The sequence below is a fragment of the Pleurodeles waltl genome, chromosome 11 (genome assembly GCF_031143425.1).
Source record: "Pleurodeles waltl isolate 20211129_DDA chromosome 11, aPleWal1.hap1.20221129, whole genome shotgun sequence".
Classification (NCBI taxonomy): Eukaryota; Metazoa; Chordata; class Amphibia; order Caudata; family Salamandridae; genus Pleurodeles; species Pleurodeles waltl.
Genome location: NC_090450.1, coordinates 728980891 through 728999726, shown reverse-complemented (window position 1 = coordinate 728999726; position 18836 = coordinate 728980891). Strand labels below are relative to the sequence as shown.

At 48.8% G+C, this 18836-nt stretch overlaps 1 protein-coding gene across 1 annotated transcript in view; it reads right to left on the bottom strand.

The window, feature by feature from the left end:
- Positions 1 to 1681: 1681 nt before the first annotated feature.
- LOC138265140 (trichohyalin-like) overlaps positions 1682 to 18836 on the bottom strand; it is a 131122-nt gene continuing 113967 nt past the window's right edge. The window contains exons 9-10 of the mRNA XM_069212683.1: positions 3288 to 3399; positions 1682 to 3205 (exon numbers count right to left, since the gene is read on the bottom strand). Coding sequence (XP_069068784.1) covers positions 3123 to 3205; positions 3288 to 3399 — 195 coding nt within the window. The 3' untranslated portion in view covers positions 1682 to 3122. The remainder of the gene's footprint in view (positions 3206 to 3287; positions 3400 to 18836) is intronic.

Here is an 18836-nt window from a genome sequence, read left to right as displayed (position 1 = left end):
TTTGTGTGCCAACCTTTTTGGCTCTACGGAACTCACCAGATTAGTACACTTGATGACAATTATTGATATGTGGAACATTCAGGACTGAAAATCCTTTTGGTAATGATGTGGAGCATGATAGCCACTTAGACCCACATTTTTGGGGATTTGACGCAGGGCAGTACAGCAAGTCAAGTCACCTTGCTGCGCTGCCCTGCATCAAAGTAAAAGGCAGGAATGCACTGTATCAATAGCATACAACGCATTCCTGTCCTCCTCCACCCCTGTGCAGATGCCATTTTGGCAGCCTAGCTCCATCACAGGGACACTTGCACCATGGTGCAAGAGTGTCTGCATTGTAAGCAGGATTGTTTTGTGCAGGAAGGGTCACCTTCCTGCACAAAAACAATCTTGGGAGGATTTTTCCTCTTTCTATGTGTGCTGCAGAATGCAGCACACAGAGAGGAAAAAACAAGGATAAATAATCATATTTCTCCTCGTTGCGCCTTCCCTGGGCAGGCATAAGGTTGTCGTATCTCCAGGTTTACAGACCCTTGTAAATCTGGGGATGCTTCAAAATCCATGGGTTGTTGTGTGGAAAAATCCACTTCAACACCCATGGAATGCCTCCCTTGTGCAAAGTAAGGCAACGCAGCAATTTGCACTGCCTTGCCTTACTCCATATCTATGAGGCCATTCAAAGGCACAACAAAGTGGCTTTGCGTGGCCTCATAGATATGGTTGAGAGGGTTGTGCCGCTGCTGCATCACTAAAAGTGGTGCAACGGCGGCACAAGCCTCTCACAAATATGCCCCTTAGTGTACCATAGTTAGCAAACACTTTGTCCTACTCCCTGGCATGCAAGTATCTGCACCGCCTCTTTTCTTTTTATGGAAGTCCCTACATTTCTGAGGGAAACTACTTTCATGAACTGAAAAGGGTGTCTGATTCTTAAGTTTTCTCCTCAGCTCTAACTTACAGGGCCAACCTGCATCTTTAGTCTTACTTCTCAATGAATCGCATACCGTTAAGAAGGCCGCTGAAGCCAGCTCAGACACTAATGAGGCCCAGACCATCATACATGACTAAGGGTTATCAATGTGTTGACAAGGAGCGGCCCTAATGGTGGTAAGTTAATATACTGTCCATATACCTTCAGTGGTAGTATTCCTGCTCGACGACTTGCATGGGCCTGTCTAAGCTGCCATGTTGTCGACAGTATCTAGGCAGTGAGGCCACAGGTTATCTTTGCAGAGAGCCTAAAGCATCTTTCATAGTCTTCTGAGATAGAATCAGGACGGGCTTCGGTTTTGTTTGCATTTTGTTTTGGATAGAACACCAGGAATATTATGGGATCTTGGCTGGTGCTCAAAGGTGCTTCTGTCCGCAGTATATGACTTACAGCTTATTATGCAGGCAAACAGCATTTACGTGCTGCTCACTAAAATGGAAATATTGAATTTATACAATTACCAAAAGCAAAATACATGCGGCAAACTCTGAAATAAAGACAAAAGCAAGCACTAGGTAAGTTTAGCTATCTGTGTCTAGTAAGAAAATGATTGGAACAAAGAATTAACGCAATTAACTTTCCTAAACTAGAAAACTTATCATGATCCCGAGTTCAGAAAACAGACATAAAGTGCGATTTTGGGACTAGTGGGGACTCTTTTTTTAACTATTTTTTTTTATTTATGTCATGATAAACCCGAACCCGCACCCGAACAGTTGCACAGGGAAGTGGGACAGCACAACATCTGCATACAAATGCTCAGTACATGGCATCAAGGAAGAATGAGGTTTATGGATAACCAGAATACCATCACAGTACAGATTTGGAGAGGTATCACAGTGGAGGTGTTGCCGCATCTCCAGCAGGGTCAAGATTGTTATAATTTAGCCAGCTCCCTCAAACCTTGAGGAATTCACATAGGCATCCCCTACTCTTGTAGGTGACTTATTCGGCTGCCATGTAATGATCCATCCCCGCCTTCCACTCCCCCAGGGTCGGGCCCTCTGACTTCCCCCACCCCCCAGCGATGTGCTACGTCTTGTTTAGCCACCACCAGTCCCAGATTACACGTGGAACTTAGCAGAGAGGGATGTCTGCTCCCATTATATTGTGAAGTTCCCTCACCACCTTGGACCAGTATGCCTGAATAGCTGGGCAGCCCCACAGCGTGTGTACAAATGTACCCCTTGCACTTTTTCATTTCACACAGTCCAGAGACACCATTCTCCCAATTTTGAGTAGTCAGTCATGATTGTAATCGCCTCTTTGTAATATCTTGAGCTGTATCAGGCACAACCTGAACTTAATGGTCACCTCCCTTGGGTGCAACAGGGCTGGCTCCAAGTCATATCCTCCATCTCTCCCACATCCCTCACCCACCTGTCTCAGCCTACCGAGTGTATCTGGCATGTTATTGTTGAGTGTTTTATTGGTTAGGGAGACCGCCTTCAATTCAAGCGCAACCTACCCTCCGGGGGAGCATAGTCGGGCATGTCTAATTCTCCTAAACCCTCTACTTGCCGAGCATGTTGCAGCTATGCGTATTTTAGGTATTAGTTTGGGTTAATTTTGTAGTCCCTCTGTAAGGGAGGAATGGGGCATCAGGTCTCCATCTTCCAAGAGACTGCCGATCTCGGAGATCCAAAGCACATCCCATGCCCTGAAGCCCCTAAGCTCCCGCATCCATGCTCCCTCCCAAACGCTAGCAGGGACTCTTAACAGCTCACTATAGTTCCAAAATAAATTGGCAAAACCACAGTTTCAAATCTCAAGGCCTTCATCACCCTTACAACTTGATTTTTTCACCCAAACACAGAAAGAGACGAAAATAAGTTGGCTATGTTTATGATAAAGGTTCGATCAACTGCATCCTGGCCTACTGTGGTAAGCACTGGAGTTCCATACTTTGAGATGTTGCATGGTTAGAAACAACTGGTTCTACAGGGTAGCCCATGCTGCAGCAGGTAGCCAGGAGGCCAGTAAGAACCTCATTCCAGCCAAAGATTTCACCAGTGTCTAAACAACTGAGTTAAACTCTGATACTACATGCTGGTGCTGGACCATGTGAGTCTTTGAGATGATCGCATTTCCAGGCAATGTGTGTTCACTGTTCCAATAATGGAAGTAGCTATCAGGAAGGTGAAGTATTTGGAACAGGCTGCTGGTCACGTGTGAGTTGTTGAACTGCATAGGGCCCTTGTAGGTCGGCTCCATCTGTAGATTGAAAAGAAAAGCAGGATTTAAAACACAGTGACCCTAGGCTATGACAGAATCACAAGGGAAAGGGTGTAATCACCTCCTTGCATGCAATGAGCGGATCTCCACTCATGCAGCTCAATGGCATGTTCCTCCTCCAACCTTTTCTGCTGCTGCTTCTCCTGCTCCACCAGCACCTGCTGCTTCTCTGCCTGAGGAAGAGGAAAAACTTGTGTTCACAGAGACTGATGCAAACAGTGGAATAGTTCAAGCAATAGGGCGAGATGCTGGAAACGAAGAAAATATTAACCTGTGTGGTAACAGGTTTCCAGCATTCTCAATCAACAATTAAATTGCCCTCTGACCAGGAGGATCCTTTCAGGGGTGGTTGGCTGTGTATTATTCTGCTTCGTAAGTCTTTGAATTATGATGGATTCAATGTGGGAGAAACCATCCTTCCTACAACTGCTGCCCAGCCCTAATAATACAAGGAAACTTACCATTATCTGATAGAGATATCTAGCTGCAGATTCCTTACTTTAGAATCTTCTCCAGACTGGATCTGGAAACATTCTCCCCCCCAACAAATCTGCATATCGAAAGAGGGCGTTGTGCAACTCCGTACTGACGTTGTCCACTGATTGTGAGGTCAACGGAGTCCATATAACCTGCTCTCTGATGCGCCAATGTCAGTTCCTTCTTTTCCAGGCTTGCAACGTGAATCCGGTAACGGTCTGTTAGGCCGTTTTTGGCCTACTACGACGTCTTTGTTGATGGAACAGTGTGCTTTCATCAGTCTATATCTTCAGGGTTTAAACCCTATGGATCCTGTGGATGGCAAATGTTGGCCACGGACCCCCATCAATTTATATGTGGTGCCTGGGTGCGTACAATGACTCCATAGAGTGCGACTTTTGTCATCAACTTCGACTGAATGTGCCACAGAAGCGCAGTATGAAGCTTATGGTGGTGCAGCTGTCGGAGCTGTCTCAGACTCCCCTTCGACCTTGGTCTCCTTCTCGTACTAAAGTCCGTTTTCGGGATGTTCAAGGAGTCATTCTCATGGATGTCGTTCTCCATCAACTCCATGTGGTAAGTGGTAAGTCACAACACAAGCGAGTGAAGTTGCGGAAGTTGCTGACTTCACTGCATATGGCCTCCCACCATTCCTCAGATGAGGAGTCAAGGCCCGAGTCCATCCCATTTTTCCCTCCGTATTCCAGGGCGACTCTGTATTTTATGATTCACTTCAAACTACCTTTGGGAAATCACCTTTCTCTGATGCGCCTTTGGGCCCCAAGGAGGTACATGAATGCCATGTGTCTACGCCGGCAGGTTCGCCCTCGGGTTCAGTTAGGCCTTCAGCTTCAACTTCCGAAGCCCTTATGGTGCTGGTGCACAGCCTTACAGGGTTCCTATTTTCAGTGCCATTATCCAATCAGCCGACTCCGGCCCTATGAGAGAACTGTAGTTACAGCTAAGAAACTATTCCTTCTCTCGTAGGAGATTTCCATTTATAGTCGTAAGCACTAAAAAAAGTAGCAAGCCCATCCCTGCCTAGGGTGGTTGAGAGGACAAGAAACAATGCACTTTCAAACAAACAGATTCCTAAGGGAGGCTTGTCCTACTTGAGTGTCTGTTTTGGCATCTGCATTTAAGCATTAGTGCTTGGTATATGTGTGGACAGATCTCCAGGTGGCTGCTTTGCAAATCACTGAGATAGTGATATTTCTTCACACGCAGTTGTAGTGACTTTACCCCTAGTGGAGTGTGCTTTACGCTTAACTGATAGCGTTTTATTAGCCTTTTGATAACATAAGAGGATGCAAGAAACAATTCATTGGGAAATGGACTGTTTGGAAGATGCCAAACCTGTATGGACCGGACCATAGTTGATAAATAGTTGGTTCGACCTACGTATGTCTTTTGTCTTATCTAAGTAGAATTTTAAAACTCTTCTAACATTCAGGGAATGGAGAGATCTTTCTGCTGGAGGGATTCTGGAAAAAAGTTGGAAGAGATATGGTCTGATTAACGTGAAAATTATAACTACTTTGTTGGAGTGGAAGACTGTATGTATATGGTTCGTGAGAACAGAGAACCTGGATTTCGCTAACCCTGCAAGCCGATGTTATAGCTACAAGGAAAGCTGCTGCAGGGATGCTCTGTGAATATGTTCGAAAGGATCCTGCATTAGACAAGAGCCTACAATATTAAGCTCCCCGGGAGGAGAAGGACACCTAATTGGAGGGAGAAACTTTTTCAAACCCTCTAGAAAATCCTTGATGACTGGGATTCCAAAAAAAGAGGTTTGTGAAGGACATTTTCTGTAAGCTGTAAGGGCTGCCAAGTGAACACTTATAGAAGAGAACCGTAAGCCAGATTTTGCCAGATGGAGTAAGTATGGCAGTATAACCTCCTCCTGGCAAGAAGTGGGGTCCACGTTCTTGGAGGAACACCAAATGCAGAATCTCTTCCACTTGAAGGCATATGCGGAATGGGTGGAATGCCGCTTAGCCTCTTTGAGGATGTCCATGCACTCCTTTGGCAGATTCAAGACTCCATACTGTACTTTTTTAGGAGCCATGTCGTCAACTTCAAGGAGGAGAGAATGGGATGCAGTATCTGCCCTTGGAACTTAGGGGCATATTTATACTCTGTTTGCACCAAATTAGTGTCATTTTTTTTTACTCTAATTCGGTGCAAAACTAACTCCATATTTATACTTTGGTGCTAGACCCCTCTAGCACCAAATTTATGGAGTTAAAGTCATTTTTTGAAAGTGGAGTCCTACTTTGCCTTAATGAGATTCAAGGTAGGCGTTCCCGTGCAAAAAATGACTCTATGGCCTTAACACCATATTTAGGGGCATATTTATACTCTGCGGCGTATTTATACTCTGTTTGCACCGAATTAGTGTCATTTTTTTTAACTCTAATTCGGTGCAAAACTAACTCCATATTTATACTTTGGTGCTAGACCCATCTAGCACCAAGGCCCTTATTTAAACTTTTTTTGCACTGCATTAACGTCATTTTATGACACAAAAGTGGCGCAAACTTACAAAATATTGGCCCTTATTTATACTTTTTGCTGCAAAACTGCACTAACTCAGTTTTGCACCAAAAAGTTGAGCACCGGCTTGCACCATTTCTGTGCACCAGCCGGGCACCATATTTATGGAATGGTGCAAGCCGGTGCAAAGGGTAGGCTAGAGTTTAAAAAAATGACTTTAGTCGGGTGGGGATGGCAGTATAGAAGAAGAGGGTTTAGCACCAAAAAATGGCTTTAGGCAGGTTAGAGTAAAAATAAATGACTCTAACCAGATTAGCGTCATTTTATGGTGCTAAACCTATCATGCCACATGACTCCTGCCTTAGGAAAGGCAGGAGTCATGCCCACCACCCCAGTGGCCAGCACAGAGGACAGGGGTCCCCTGGGCATGGCCATTGCACCCGGTGCCATATATGGGGGCCCATTTCAGGGCCCCCTATGGCACTTTCAAAAATAAAATGCACTTACCTGTACTTACCTGGGATGGGGTCCCCCATCCTCGCAGTCCCTCTAGTGTGGGTGGGGGTGCCCCTAGGGCCTAGGGAGGGCACCTCTGGGCTTATTCCATGGTGTTCCACCATGGAAATAGGGCCACAGGTCCCCTAAGACCTGCCCTGACCCAGGTCTTAAAAAATGGGGCAAAGCAAGCTTTGCCCCATTTTTTGACCCTTCCTCCCTCCTTTGCACCATTTTTACATGGGAGTATAAATATGGTGTTAAGGCCTTAGAGTCATTTTTTTGCACGGGAACGCCTACCTTGCATCTCATTAAGGCAAGGTAGGTTTCCACTTCCAAAAAATGACTTTAACTCCATAAATTTGGTGCTAGACGGGTCTAGCACCAAAGTATAAATATGGAGTTAGTTTTGCACTGAATTAGAGTAAAAAAAAAATGACGCTAATTCATTGCAAACAGAGTATAAATACGCCCCTTAGCGTCAAAAAATGATGCTAATCTGGTCAGAATCATTTATTTTGACTCAAAACTGCCTAATGTAATTTTTTTTTTTAAGCTAGCCTACCCTTTGCACCGGCTTGCACCATTCCATAAATATGGTGCCCAGCTGGTGCTAAAAAATGGTGCAAGCCGGTGCAAAACTTTTTGGGGCAAAACTGCCTTAGTGCAGTTTTGCACCAAAAAGTATAAATAAGGCCCTTAATGAGGAGGTTTGTCTTGCATGGAAGCCTGAGATGTGGACTGAGGCACCGGTGAAGAAGGTCCATGAACCACCAGTGATGTGGCCACTCTGGAGCTATTAGGATCATCTTGGCTCTTGAGTAGGACAGCTTGATGAGAACTGCATGTATGAGGGAGATCAGTGGAAAAGCGTAAAGAAATTTGCTGGACCAGTCGATCCATAGGGCAGTCCCCAGTGTCACTGGTTGGTAATACCTCGAGGCAAAGCTTTAGCATTTTATGTTTTCTGCGGTGGCAATGAGGTCAATGGAAGGTGTGCCCCACAGATGAAATAAGTCATGAACGACGACGTGTTGCAAAACCCACACATGATTTTCTTGCAGAATAAAATCCTGCTGAGAGAGTCTGCCTGAACATTTTGTACACCTGGAAGAAGTGTAGCAATGATTGCCAGGTTAGGAGCTATTTCCATTTTGTCAGGGCTTCGTGCGAAAGTGGTCTGGACCTTGTCCCTACCTGCTTGTTGAGATAGTATTTGGTAGTCGTATTGTCTGTTTGTACAAGCAGGGAGTTGGTTTTTAAGGATGGATGAAATGCTTTTAGCGCCAGATGGACTGCTCGTAGCTCCAGGAGATAGATGTGGTATGTGGACTCTCTGTCTGACCATGTGCCCTGGATCTGGTGGTTGTCCATGTGAGCCCCCCAGCCTAGAAGTGAGGCATCTGTTACTATTGTTTGTGGAGAAACCTCCTGATGAAAGGACAACCCCCGAAGTAGCTTCTTTGGGCAGCATCTCCAGTTTAGGGATATCTTTGCATGAAAGATAGTGTAATCCTGTCCTCCCAATTGCCTGTCAGCTGGTCCCACTGGTCCTTGAGACATTCCTGTAATGGTCGATGTGGAATCAAGCAATCGGTGTGAGGAAGATGCAGGATGCCATCGAACCCAGGAGAGAGGATACTGTTGGTACTGTTGGACAGCAAGCTGTTATGAGAGAGTGACATTTCCGAAGGATCGATAAACGTCTCTCCTCCAAAGGATACACTCTTGCCTGTAAAGTGCCAGTGGTTGTTCCTAGGTAGTGCGATACCTGAACCGGGACAAAATTTGATTTGGTGAGGTTTACTTGTAGGCCTAAACTTTTGAAGAGATTGCAAGTCCAGTGATAATGAAGCTCAACTTCTTGAGACGTGGACGCCTTGATCAACCAATCGTCTAGGTAGGGGTAGACAGCTATATTTTGTTTTTCCTGAGATTGGCAGCCACCACTGCCATGAATTTCGATAAAGTTCTGGGTGCTGACTTGAGATCAAATGGAAGGATTTTGTACTGGTAGTGGTCTTGACTTACTACAAACCTCAAAAACCCTCAGTGCTTTCTGGCAATTGGGATGTGAAAGTATGCATCTTGGAGGTCAATGGAACAAAGCCAATTCCCTGGTTTAACTGGGGTTAAATTTGGTATGAAGACAGCATCTGGAACTTTTCTCACCAATTCCACTTGCTTGCTTCTTTTTGAGGTCGAGAATGGATCTGAATTGGTTTGTTTCCTTCTTTTTGACAAGAAAGTATGTGGAATAGATTCCAGTTCCTCTTTGAGGAGGAGGAATGGGTTCCACCACCTGCTTTTGTAAGAGGATGGTCAACCCTGCTTGTAATTGTGAGATTTGGAATCTGGATAGTTTCGGCAGAATGGACGGTGGAGGGCTGGTGAATCCATTGCAAACAATATTCTGAACCCAGGCGTCTTGAGTGATGTTTTGCCACTCTGCTGGGTAACATTGGATGCTTCCCCCTACCGGAGTGGGTAACGAAGAGGGGAAGTAATGATTCAGGTTTTTGACCCGGATGGATGTTTGCCTCCTTGGGCGGGTTACTGGATAGATCTTCCCCTGGACTGCTTTCTGTGGTATGACTGGTAGGGTAATTGGTGCTGCTGTTGAGTACCGCTTTGTTGATGTCCTTGATACCAGTGAGGGATTTGAACTCTCTGGGAATAGGTGCAACCTTGGTAGGGGTGGAAAGATCTTCTTTGTTTCCTGGGTCTTTCTAAGCCAATTACCTTTAGAGTGTCCATCTCTGCCTTCATCCTAGCCATTTTGTCATCTGTATGATTTTCAAAAAGTGTGGAACCAGAGAAAAGATTTATTATTCTCTGTTGGGCTTCTGGTTTTAGATTAGTAAGATTGAGCCAAGAATGTCTCTGGAGTGCAAATCAGTGGCAGTAATCGTGTACCACTAAAATGGATGAGTCTGCTGCAGCACTGATAACCTGGTTGGATACCATCAGGCCTTCATTTAGGATCTCCATAAAATCCTCTCTTTTATCCCTGGAAAGATAGTCGGCAAACTGTTACATGGATTCCCACAGTGACCTATCGTATATGCCTAGAAGGGGAGTGGCACTGGCCTCTTTCATGGAGGTTCCTGCGGAACTGCACACTTTTCGCCTATGGAATCCAAACTGCGACTCTCCTTACTTGGTGGTACTGTAGAGGTGGAAATAGTGGCATGTTGTTTCTTTGTCGCTACTATGATCACCGAATCTGCTGTAGGAGGAAAGCAGGATCTTCCTCCGGAGGGCTATACTTCTTTTGAAGTTTGGATGGTGCTGGTTTGACTATGGCCAGAGTTAGGAAAAGATCCATGGCTGGTTCAAGGTGGCCTGGCACCAGTAGAAGTAGTGGTCGAGATGCTGTTCTCTGTTGAAGCACCTAAGAAATAACCAAGGTTGAAGTGGACGGAGTTGACATGGGTATGTTTATTTTTGCAGTTCCCCTCACCAAAACCTCTTGAAACATTGCGATGTCCACTGGTGAAACTTGCGCTGGTGACAAGTCAGATAGCGTTGGTGTATATCTCCCTGTTCAAGTGGAGGATGTGTCAGTGGTCCTACAGTGAGAACGGGAATGTGAGTGGTGAGAACAATGACCATGGCAGTCAGATGATGTGTGTCTTGACCTATGTCGATGTCTACTAGAGTGATGGCATGGCCTGGATCTTGATCTGGGAGTGACTCATGGTTGCGGAAGTGGTGCCGGTGTAGGAGGCAGAATCGGAGTTGGCTGAGGAAGTACTGTCGGAGGCAAAGTAGGTTGAGATTTAGGAGGAAATGAGGCTGGCAGAGAAGAAGGCTTAACCCTTGAAGAAAGGGAGTATGTCCTGGAGTAGTCTGAATCAGGAGAGGAATAAATGCATCTCTTCTTTTTCCTTATTACCTGCAATGCTACAGATGGTCACAGACTTTTCTACATGATATTGTGTGCCTTGACGTGGATCTCTTCTGATGCCTCGACGTCCATCCACTCATTGATGGTGATCGGCGGCAGCATCTCAACGTTGATGTTGTCCTTGACGGTGATCTATGATGTTGTGTCGACATCGATAGGGACCTTGACGGTGAGTTATATCAATGTCACAGTGTATTTGGATTTTCAGATGTGAACAAAGTCTGTGTGTCGACCTTGACTAGCCATGTGTTGGTGTTCTTCTTTGCTGTTTCCTCAACATCGAGCCTGTGGATGACGGCGAATAGGTAGGTGACATTCCTCTCTTTGACGGTGACGCTCTCAACGTCGACTGGGACCAATGTCTTTTCTGTGCTGTTGTCTTCTTTCCGGAAATAACAAAGACAACTGAAAGGGCCCTGGTAGAGGACTGACCATCTCCTCGCCCTGAGGTCCCACCTTCAGATGAAGCTTGCTGCCTTCGACGATCCTCAGTGCAATGTAGCTGGATCTACTCCCTGTCTCTCAAAGTTTGCCTGGAAAAAGTCTTGCAATGTTGACAAGACTCAGGAACATGACTTGAGGGAAGGCTAAGTATAACTACTTTGTGGGGGTCTGTTTTGGCCTTATTTCTCCCACAAGTAGGGCATTTGTCAAACAAGGAACCTGCTAAATAGATAGAAATGAAAACTGTCGAGTGAAACAGTTGACAACAAAATCTGTGAGGATTTTGTGGAGAAAAAAACCTTTGAAAATGTCGAGTTTAGTGGTCCAGGATCCTGTCAGCAGGAGCCGGGAAAAAGAACTGAAGCAACTGTCACCTGCTCAGCATCATGGCATGCTGGTGGTCTCTGGCTTCTTAAAGGCACAGCCTCTATTTTCACTCATATAATGGCAACTTATGGGGCTACACTGTCCTGGCTTGCTTCATCTCTCTGTTACCCAACAAAAAGGGTATGTGAAAGACATTTATGCTGTTTCTGTACTAAAACACAATCAAATTATATACGCATGTAATCTCCTGGTCCCTATTTTTAATTAAAAGATGAAGAATTGGGCGTTGTAGCCTTCTCCTATAGGCTGCATTAATACTTTCTCTCTTAAGTGACTCTGCAGGCCTTACCGAAGAAAGCTGAACATCTCCACTTAAGAGGATATATTATGAAGAAGTGCTACGGGGTCCCCCCATGTGGGCAGGAATATTCTGTGCTTATGACTATAAATGGAAATCCCCTACGAGAGAACGTGTTCTTCTGGACAATAAAAGAGACACTGTCATTGGAAGGAGCCCCAAGTCACTGTGGGATGGTACACCATTAAGTTTGCTTCAAGCTGGGCTTAGGTCAGAGGTTAGCCTGATAGGCGCCACAGGATAAAGCATAGTGTTACGATCTGCTGAAACACAAAGAGGAAGCTACAACTAATACACGGATATCAAGGTGAGCCTTTGCCCTTCTGTATTATGTAGCATAGGTTAAGCAAGCTTCTTAATGGCTGGCGCTGCGCGTCGCGAGTGAGCGACCTCTGACCTGTTTCAGGTCCTGAGCTCACCCCCCACGACCGCAGCACCAACCTGCTGCCTCCTGCCTCGGTCCCCTGACCATGCTGCTGTTTGCGTGTTCGAGGCCCTCCTCCACCCGCAGGCATCCTCCTGCGCCTCATCCCTGGGGTCTAGTGGGCTCTGACTAGCTTCACTTGACCCGTGTGCCGCTTTCCGCCGTCCCGTAAGTGTTTTTCGTTTTTCTCGCTTTTTTTCAGCGCCTCGCCGCCGGCGCTTCTGCCCCCTTTGTGCCCCCCTGATTGCTGTCTCCCCGATCGTATATTGTGCCATTTTGTTTTTTCTGATTGTGTGCTTTTCTTATTGTAACTGCTGTTTTTTGCTCGTTTTCAGTGTTTTTGCCCCTTGTGCGCTCCCCGTTCCCTGCCGCTGCCTCCCTGCGGCCCCGCCCCCCTCGCGCCCCCATTTGCCGCTCCCTCCCGCCTCCCAGCTGCTCCTCCCTCCCCCCTCCCTTCTTAATGGCTGGCGCTGCGCGTCGCGAGTGAGCGACCTCTGACCTGTTTCAGGTCCTGAGCTCGCCCCCCACGACCGCAGCACCAACCTGCTGCCTCCTGCCTCGGTCCCCTGACCACGCTGCTGTTTGCGTGTTCGAGGCCCTCCTCCACCCGCAGGCATCCTCCTGCGCCTCATCCCTGGGGTCTAGTGGGCTCTGACTAGCTTCACTTGACCCGTGTGCCGCTTTCCGCCGTCCCGTAAGTGTTTTTCGTTTTTCTCGCTTTTTTTCAGCGCCTCGCCGCCGGCGCTTCTGCCCCCTTTGTGCCCCCCTGATTGCTGTCTCCCCGATCGTATATTGTGCCATTTTGTTTTTTCTGATTGTGTGCTTTTCTTATTGTAACTGCTGTTTTTTGCTCGTTTTCAGTGTTTTTGCCCCTTGTGCGCTCCCCGTTCCCTGCCGCTGCCTCCCTGCGGCCCCGCCCCCCTCGCGCCCCCATTTGCCGCTCCCTCCCGCCTCCCAGCTGCTCCTCCCTCCCCCCTCCCTTCTTAATGGCTGGCGCTGCGCGTCGCGAGTGAGCGACCTCTGACCTGTTTCAGGTCCTGAGCTCGCCCCCCACGACCGCAGCACCAACCTGCTGCCTCCTGCCTCGGTCCCCTGACCACGCTGCTGTTTGCGTGTTCGAGGCCCTCCTCCACCCGCAGGCATCCTCCTGCGCCTCATCCCTGGGGTCTAGTGGGCTCTGACTAGCTTCACTTGACCCGTGTGCCGCTTTCCGCCGTCCCGTAAGTGTTTTTCGTTTTTCTCGCTTTTTTTCAGCGCCTCGCCGCCGGCGCTTCTGCCCCCTTTGTGCCCCCCTGATTGCTGTCTCCCCGATCGTATATTGTGCCATTTTGTTTTTTCTGATTGTGTGCTTTTCTTATTGTAACTGCTGTTTTTTGCTCGTTTTCAGTGTTTTTGCCCCTTGTGCGCTCCCCGTTCCCTGCCGCTGCCTCCCTGCGGCCCGCCCCCCTCGCGCCCCCATTTGCCGCTCCCTCCCGCCTCCCAGCTGCTCCTCCTTCCCCCCTCCCTTCTTAATGGCTGGCGCTGCGCGTCCGCGCCGCTGGCGCGCCAGAGGCGCGCCAGAGGCAAGCCCGTCTGCGCCCGTCCGCGCCTGGACCGCGCCCAGCGCCACACCCCCTGGCCCTTGCGCCCCCCGCATCCGCTACTCGATCAACGAACTCCGCGCCTTCAACCCCGGCCCCTCCACTGAATGCTACCAGGCATCCCCGAAGCACACTAAAGGACCTTTTTCCTGCCGTACCTGCAACTTCTCCTGCATCAGAACGACCATTCCAACTACGAAAACATCCAACCCCAACCACCTGAACTGCATCCTCATCAACACCCGCTCCGCACGGAAACACGCCATCGAGCTCTGGGATTTGCTCGACACCACTGCTCCTGACGTGGCTTTCCTGACCGAAACCTGGTGGAACCACTCCTCGTCTCCGGACATCGCCATCGCCATACCGGACGGATACAAAATCACCAGACGAGATCGAACCAACGGAATCGGCGGCGGAATAGCCATCGCTCACAAAGCTACCCTCAAAATCCACACCCACTCAGACGACACCCTCAAGACAGCCGAACACCTCCACTTCCAGATCCACACGGACCCCAACACGACCCTCAGAGGAACCCTCATTTACCGCCCTCCAGGACCAAGACCCCCCTTCAACGACACCATCGCCGACCTTGCAAGCACCCACGCCCTCGCTTCCCCGGATTACATCCTCCTGGGAGATCTGAACTACCATCTGGAAAATGCCAACGACGTAAACACCGCGTCACTGACCTCCAACCTCCTCAACCTCGGTCTCCGCCAGCTAGTCAACACACCTACCCACATCGCCGGACACACCCTTGACCCCCTCTTCACCTCTAGCAACCACATTTCCTTCAGCCACACCTCCGAACTCCACTGGACTGACCATCACTGTGTCCATTTCACCTATAAGAAAACCACAGAGCAACACCGCATCCAGCTTCCTCCCCACCGCCGCTGGGGCAAAATCACCCAAGAACAACTGACCAACACCCTCGTCAACAACCTTCCACCCGACGCAATCGACCCGAGCACAGCCGCCATCAACCTCCATCAATGGATCCTCGACTGCGCCAACACCCTTGCCCCTCTCAAGAAACCCACCACCACCCAAGGAAAGAGAAAACCAGCCTGGTTCACAGACGATCTCACCACCTCCAAAAGCAACTGCCAGAAACTCAAAAAGAAATGGATCCAAGAACGCACACCCGACAACCTCGCCGCCCTCAAAAACGCCAACCGCGAACACCACCAACGGATCCGCACCGCCAAGCGCGCCCACTTCACCGAACGCATCAACAACAACGCCCACGACTGCAAAGAACTCTTCGGCATCGTGAAGGAACTCTCCAACCCGAAAGCCAACTCCAACGACATCCCGCCCTCCCAGAAACTCTGCGACGACCTCTCCACCTTCTTCCACCAGAAAATCACCACCATCCACGACAGCTTCATCACCGGTCCACCGCCAGACCCCACCCCCGACGTCTCCTCCCGCGACTGCCGCCTCACCGCCTGGACCCACGTGGACGAGGCAGAAACCATAGCAACCATGAACACCATCCACTCAGGCTCCCCCACAGACCCCTGCCCCCATCATGTTTTCAACTCAGCAAACGCCACCATCGCCCCCGAACTCCGCAAGATCATCAACCTCTCCTTCACTTCTGCCACCTTCCCGGACAGCTGGAAACACGCAGAAATCCAACCCCTCCTCAAAAAACCCAAGGCTGACCCCAACGACCTCAAAAACTTCCGTCCGATCTCTCTCCTCCCTTTTCCAGCGAAAGTCATCGAGAAGATCGTCAACACTCAGCTCACCCACTTCCTCGAAGACAATTCCATCCTGGACCCCTCACAATCCGGATTCAGACGAAACCACAGCACTGAGACCGCCCTCCTCGCCGCCACAGATGACATCAGACATCAAATGGACAAAGGCGAAACCTCAGCCCTCATCCTCCTCGACCTATCAGCCGCTTTTGACACCGTCTGCCACCGCACCCTGCTAACCCGTCTCCACGAAGCCGGCATCCAAGACAAAGCCCTCAACTGGATCTCATCCTTCCTCTCCGACAGAACGCAGAGTCCGTCTCTCCCCTTTCCGCTCCAAAGCCACCAACCTCATCTGCGGCGTCCCCCAAGGATCCTCCCTCAGCCCCACGTTGTTCAACATCTTCATGGCCCCCCTCGCTCAACTGGCCCGCCAACATCATCTCAGCATCATCTCCTACGCCGACGATACCCAGCTCGTCCTCTCCCTGACCAAAGACCCGCTCACCGCCAAAACAAACCTCCACGAGGGACTAAAATCCATCGCCGATTGGATGAACGACAGTCGCCTGAAACTCAACTCCGACAAGACGGAAGTCCTCATCCTCGGACGCACTCCCTCGGCCTGGAACGACTCATGGTGGCCCTCCGTCCTCGGACCCCCACCCACCCCTGCCAGCCACGCAAGAAACCTCGGCTTCATCCTGGACTCCGCCCTCACCATGTCCAAACAGGTCAGCGCCGTCTCCTCCTCCTGTTTCAACACCCTCCGAATGCTCCGCAGAATTTTCAAGTGGATTCCAACAGAAACCAGAAAGACGGTGACCCAGGCCCTCGTCAGCAGCAGACTTGACTACGGCAACGCACTCTACACAGGCATCCCAACCAAAGACATCAAACGCCTCCAACGTATCCAAAATGCCTCCGCCCGACTGATCCTCAACATACCCCGCCGAAGTCACATCTCCCCTCACCTAAAGGAACTCCACTGGCTCCCGGTAGACAAGAGGATCACCTTCAAACTCCTGACCCACGCTCACAAGGCACTTCACAACACCGGACCCTCCTACCTCAACACCAGACTTCACTTCTACACCCCAACACGTCAACTCCGATCCGCCAACCTCGCCCTCGTTCCCCGAATCCAGCGCAAGACATCCAGCGGCAGATCCTTCTCCTTCCTCGCCGCCAAGACCTGGAACTCTCTCCCCACATCCCTTCGCCAGACCCAGGACCTCCTCGCATTCAGAAGGCTCCTCAAGACCTGGCTCTTCGACCGATAAACCAGCAGCGCTCCCCCCCCCCCCCCCCCCCTCAGCGCCTCGAAACCCTGACGGGTACATAGCGCGCTTTATAAATACTTTGATTGATTGATTGATTGATTGATAGGCTCCACAGACACCTTCTGGCTGGAAGACCCAATATATTTGTGTGTGTGAAACTCATGAAGGAGTCTGAAAATGTAGTTGACACACAAGAATCTGAAGATTTGGATTTCTGTGCCTATAACCACTTGCCGTCAGAAACCATTAATTGGGAACTGTTTGCACTTTATAAACTAAATATCATATTGGTTAACTCAAACACAAATTTCAGAAGTCTGGGCATTATTTATGACATCAAGTAAGTCTTACTTTAATTTTTACTTAAGGGTTGATAGCTACTAATTCCAGGCAAAAAAGAGCCAACCTGCTAAAAGAAAGGTAAAGCTCTGGACTGAAAGAAACACCGAATGGTTTCCCCTAGCAGGTGCTATTGGTGACTATGGGCCTGATTTATATGTTGGCAGAGAGGGAAAAGCAGTGATGGCAACTTACCATGTTTTGTGAATCCTAGTATGACTAGAACTTTTTATCTGTGTGAATGAGAAGGTTGTCCTCTGACCCCTTTGGTGGTAAGTTCTGCTTTTATGTGTACGCCTGAGCCTTATGCTGACATCCCATATGTGTATCAAGTGCATATGCATATGGAACTGTGGTTTAGTTAGGCTGTGCATGTAAGTGTTATACTGAGCAGTGGAATCTGATTTTGATGTAACTGGTTTCACAAGGCATACAATGAGGACTGCTTCTCTAGATAGTGGAAGTGTATTGCCTGGATTCTTGTGGCTGGAGGGTGGAGTCCAGACATTGAAGCAAAGAGGATGCAGATGGGGCTACCTTTAGAAATTCTATGAAGAAATTGCTAGCAAGGGGCAGCTGATTAGTTCCTCCTAAGCACTGCCATTTGGTAGATGGTAGGGGGAGCATGCGACTGTAGTTTCTCTTGTTCAAGGTAGGAGGGTTCTAGGACAAACAATGTTTGTCTGTCCCGATTACTCCTTTAGAAAGCATAGCAAAAGTGAAGGCAACTTGCATTTTATTGTCCATGTGGTGTGTGATTCTGCTTAGAGACCGCCCCAGTGCTGTGAGAAGCATCACTTTACTCAAAGGCTGTTTCTATAGAGCAGCCTTAGGATGCTTGAAAGGAGACCCAACTCCCACTGGTTCTGGAGCTTGATAAACTGGATCCACATCCCCTGTCCGGAAAATGTGTATACAAATGAGATCCAAACTAGCCCACTTTGTTCCAATCTCCAGTTGTACTTCACCAATTAAGGGAGTGCTATGCAGAGCATTTTCTACTGTGTTATCAAGGCTGGTGTACGTCTATCAGCCAGTCTCCCAAAGGTGAGGAGGCATCACCTGAAGTCTGTGTTTTCTCCTGGAGGATCTGAGGGTGCCTAGAATTCTGCCAGACTGCTGAGAGAGGAAAAGGTTTCTGGCTCTGCAGGAGGGAAGACTGTTAAGGAGAAGGTGCTCAGCAAGTTCCTAGTGTGTGGCGCACACAGAGAAAGCAGGCAGGATCACCAAGCAAAGCCAGTGGGTCCCCCAGTCTTTCTACACAGTTCTTGCCTCAGAACTGCCCCCAAGACTGCACCAAATAAACTGTGTTTATCAGCCACTGTGGGTCAGGAACTAATGCTGCTGTTGTTGGAAGGTCAAGAAGGCACCTCACCACTGTGAGCCTGATCAGCCTGGGAGACCCAATTTGTATACTTTATGTGGGACTGATTAGCCTGGAAGGCAGCAACTGCTGAAGGGTTCATGACATCAGCCTGGAACAGCCCTGCAGCTCTCACCTAATGATGGTGGTGGCATGAAAGAGAGGCCACCATAAAAATGGATTGCACAGGCTGTCTCGGCTAACATCTGATCTGCAAGAGCCAGCATGCCAACATAGCAAGGTTTCACCACATCCAGAGAACAGGCATTGAGAACCCCTTCAATGAAAGACAGACTTTCTGCCCAAAGTAAACCAAAGGTAAGGACAGGTGACAGCTGCAGTGTGAGGCCCACAAAGGTAACTTTGATAATGTGCACTGGTGCCAACTACATG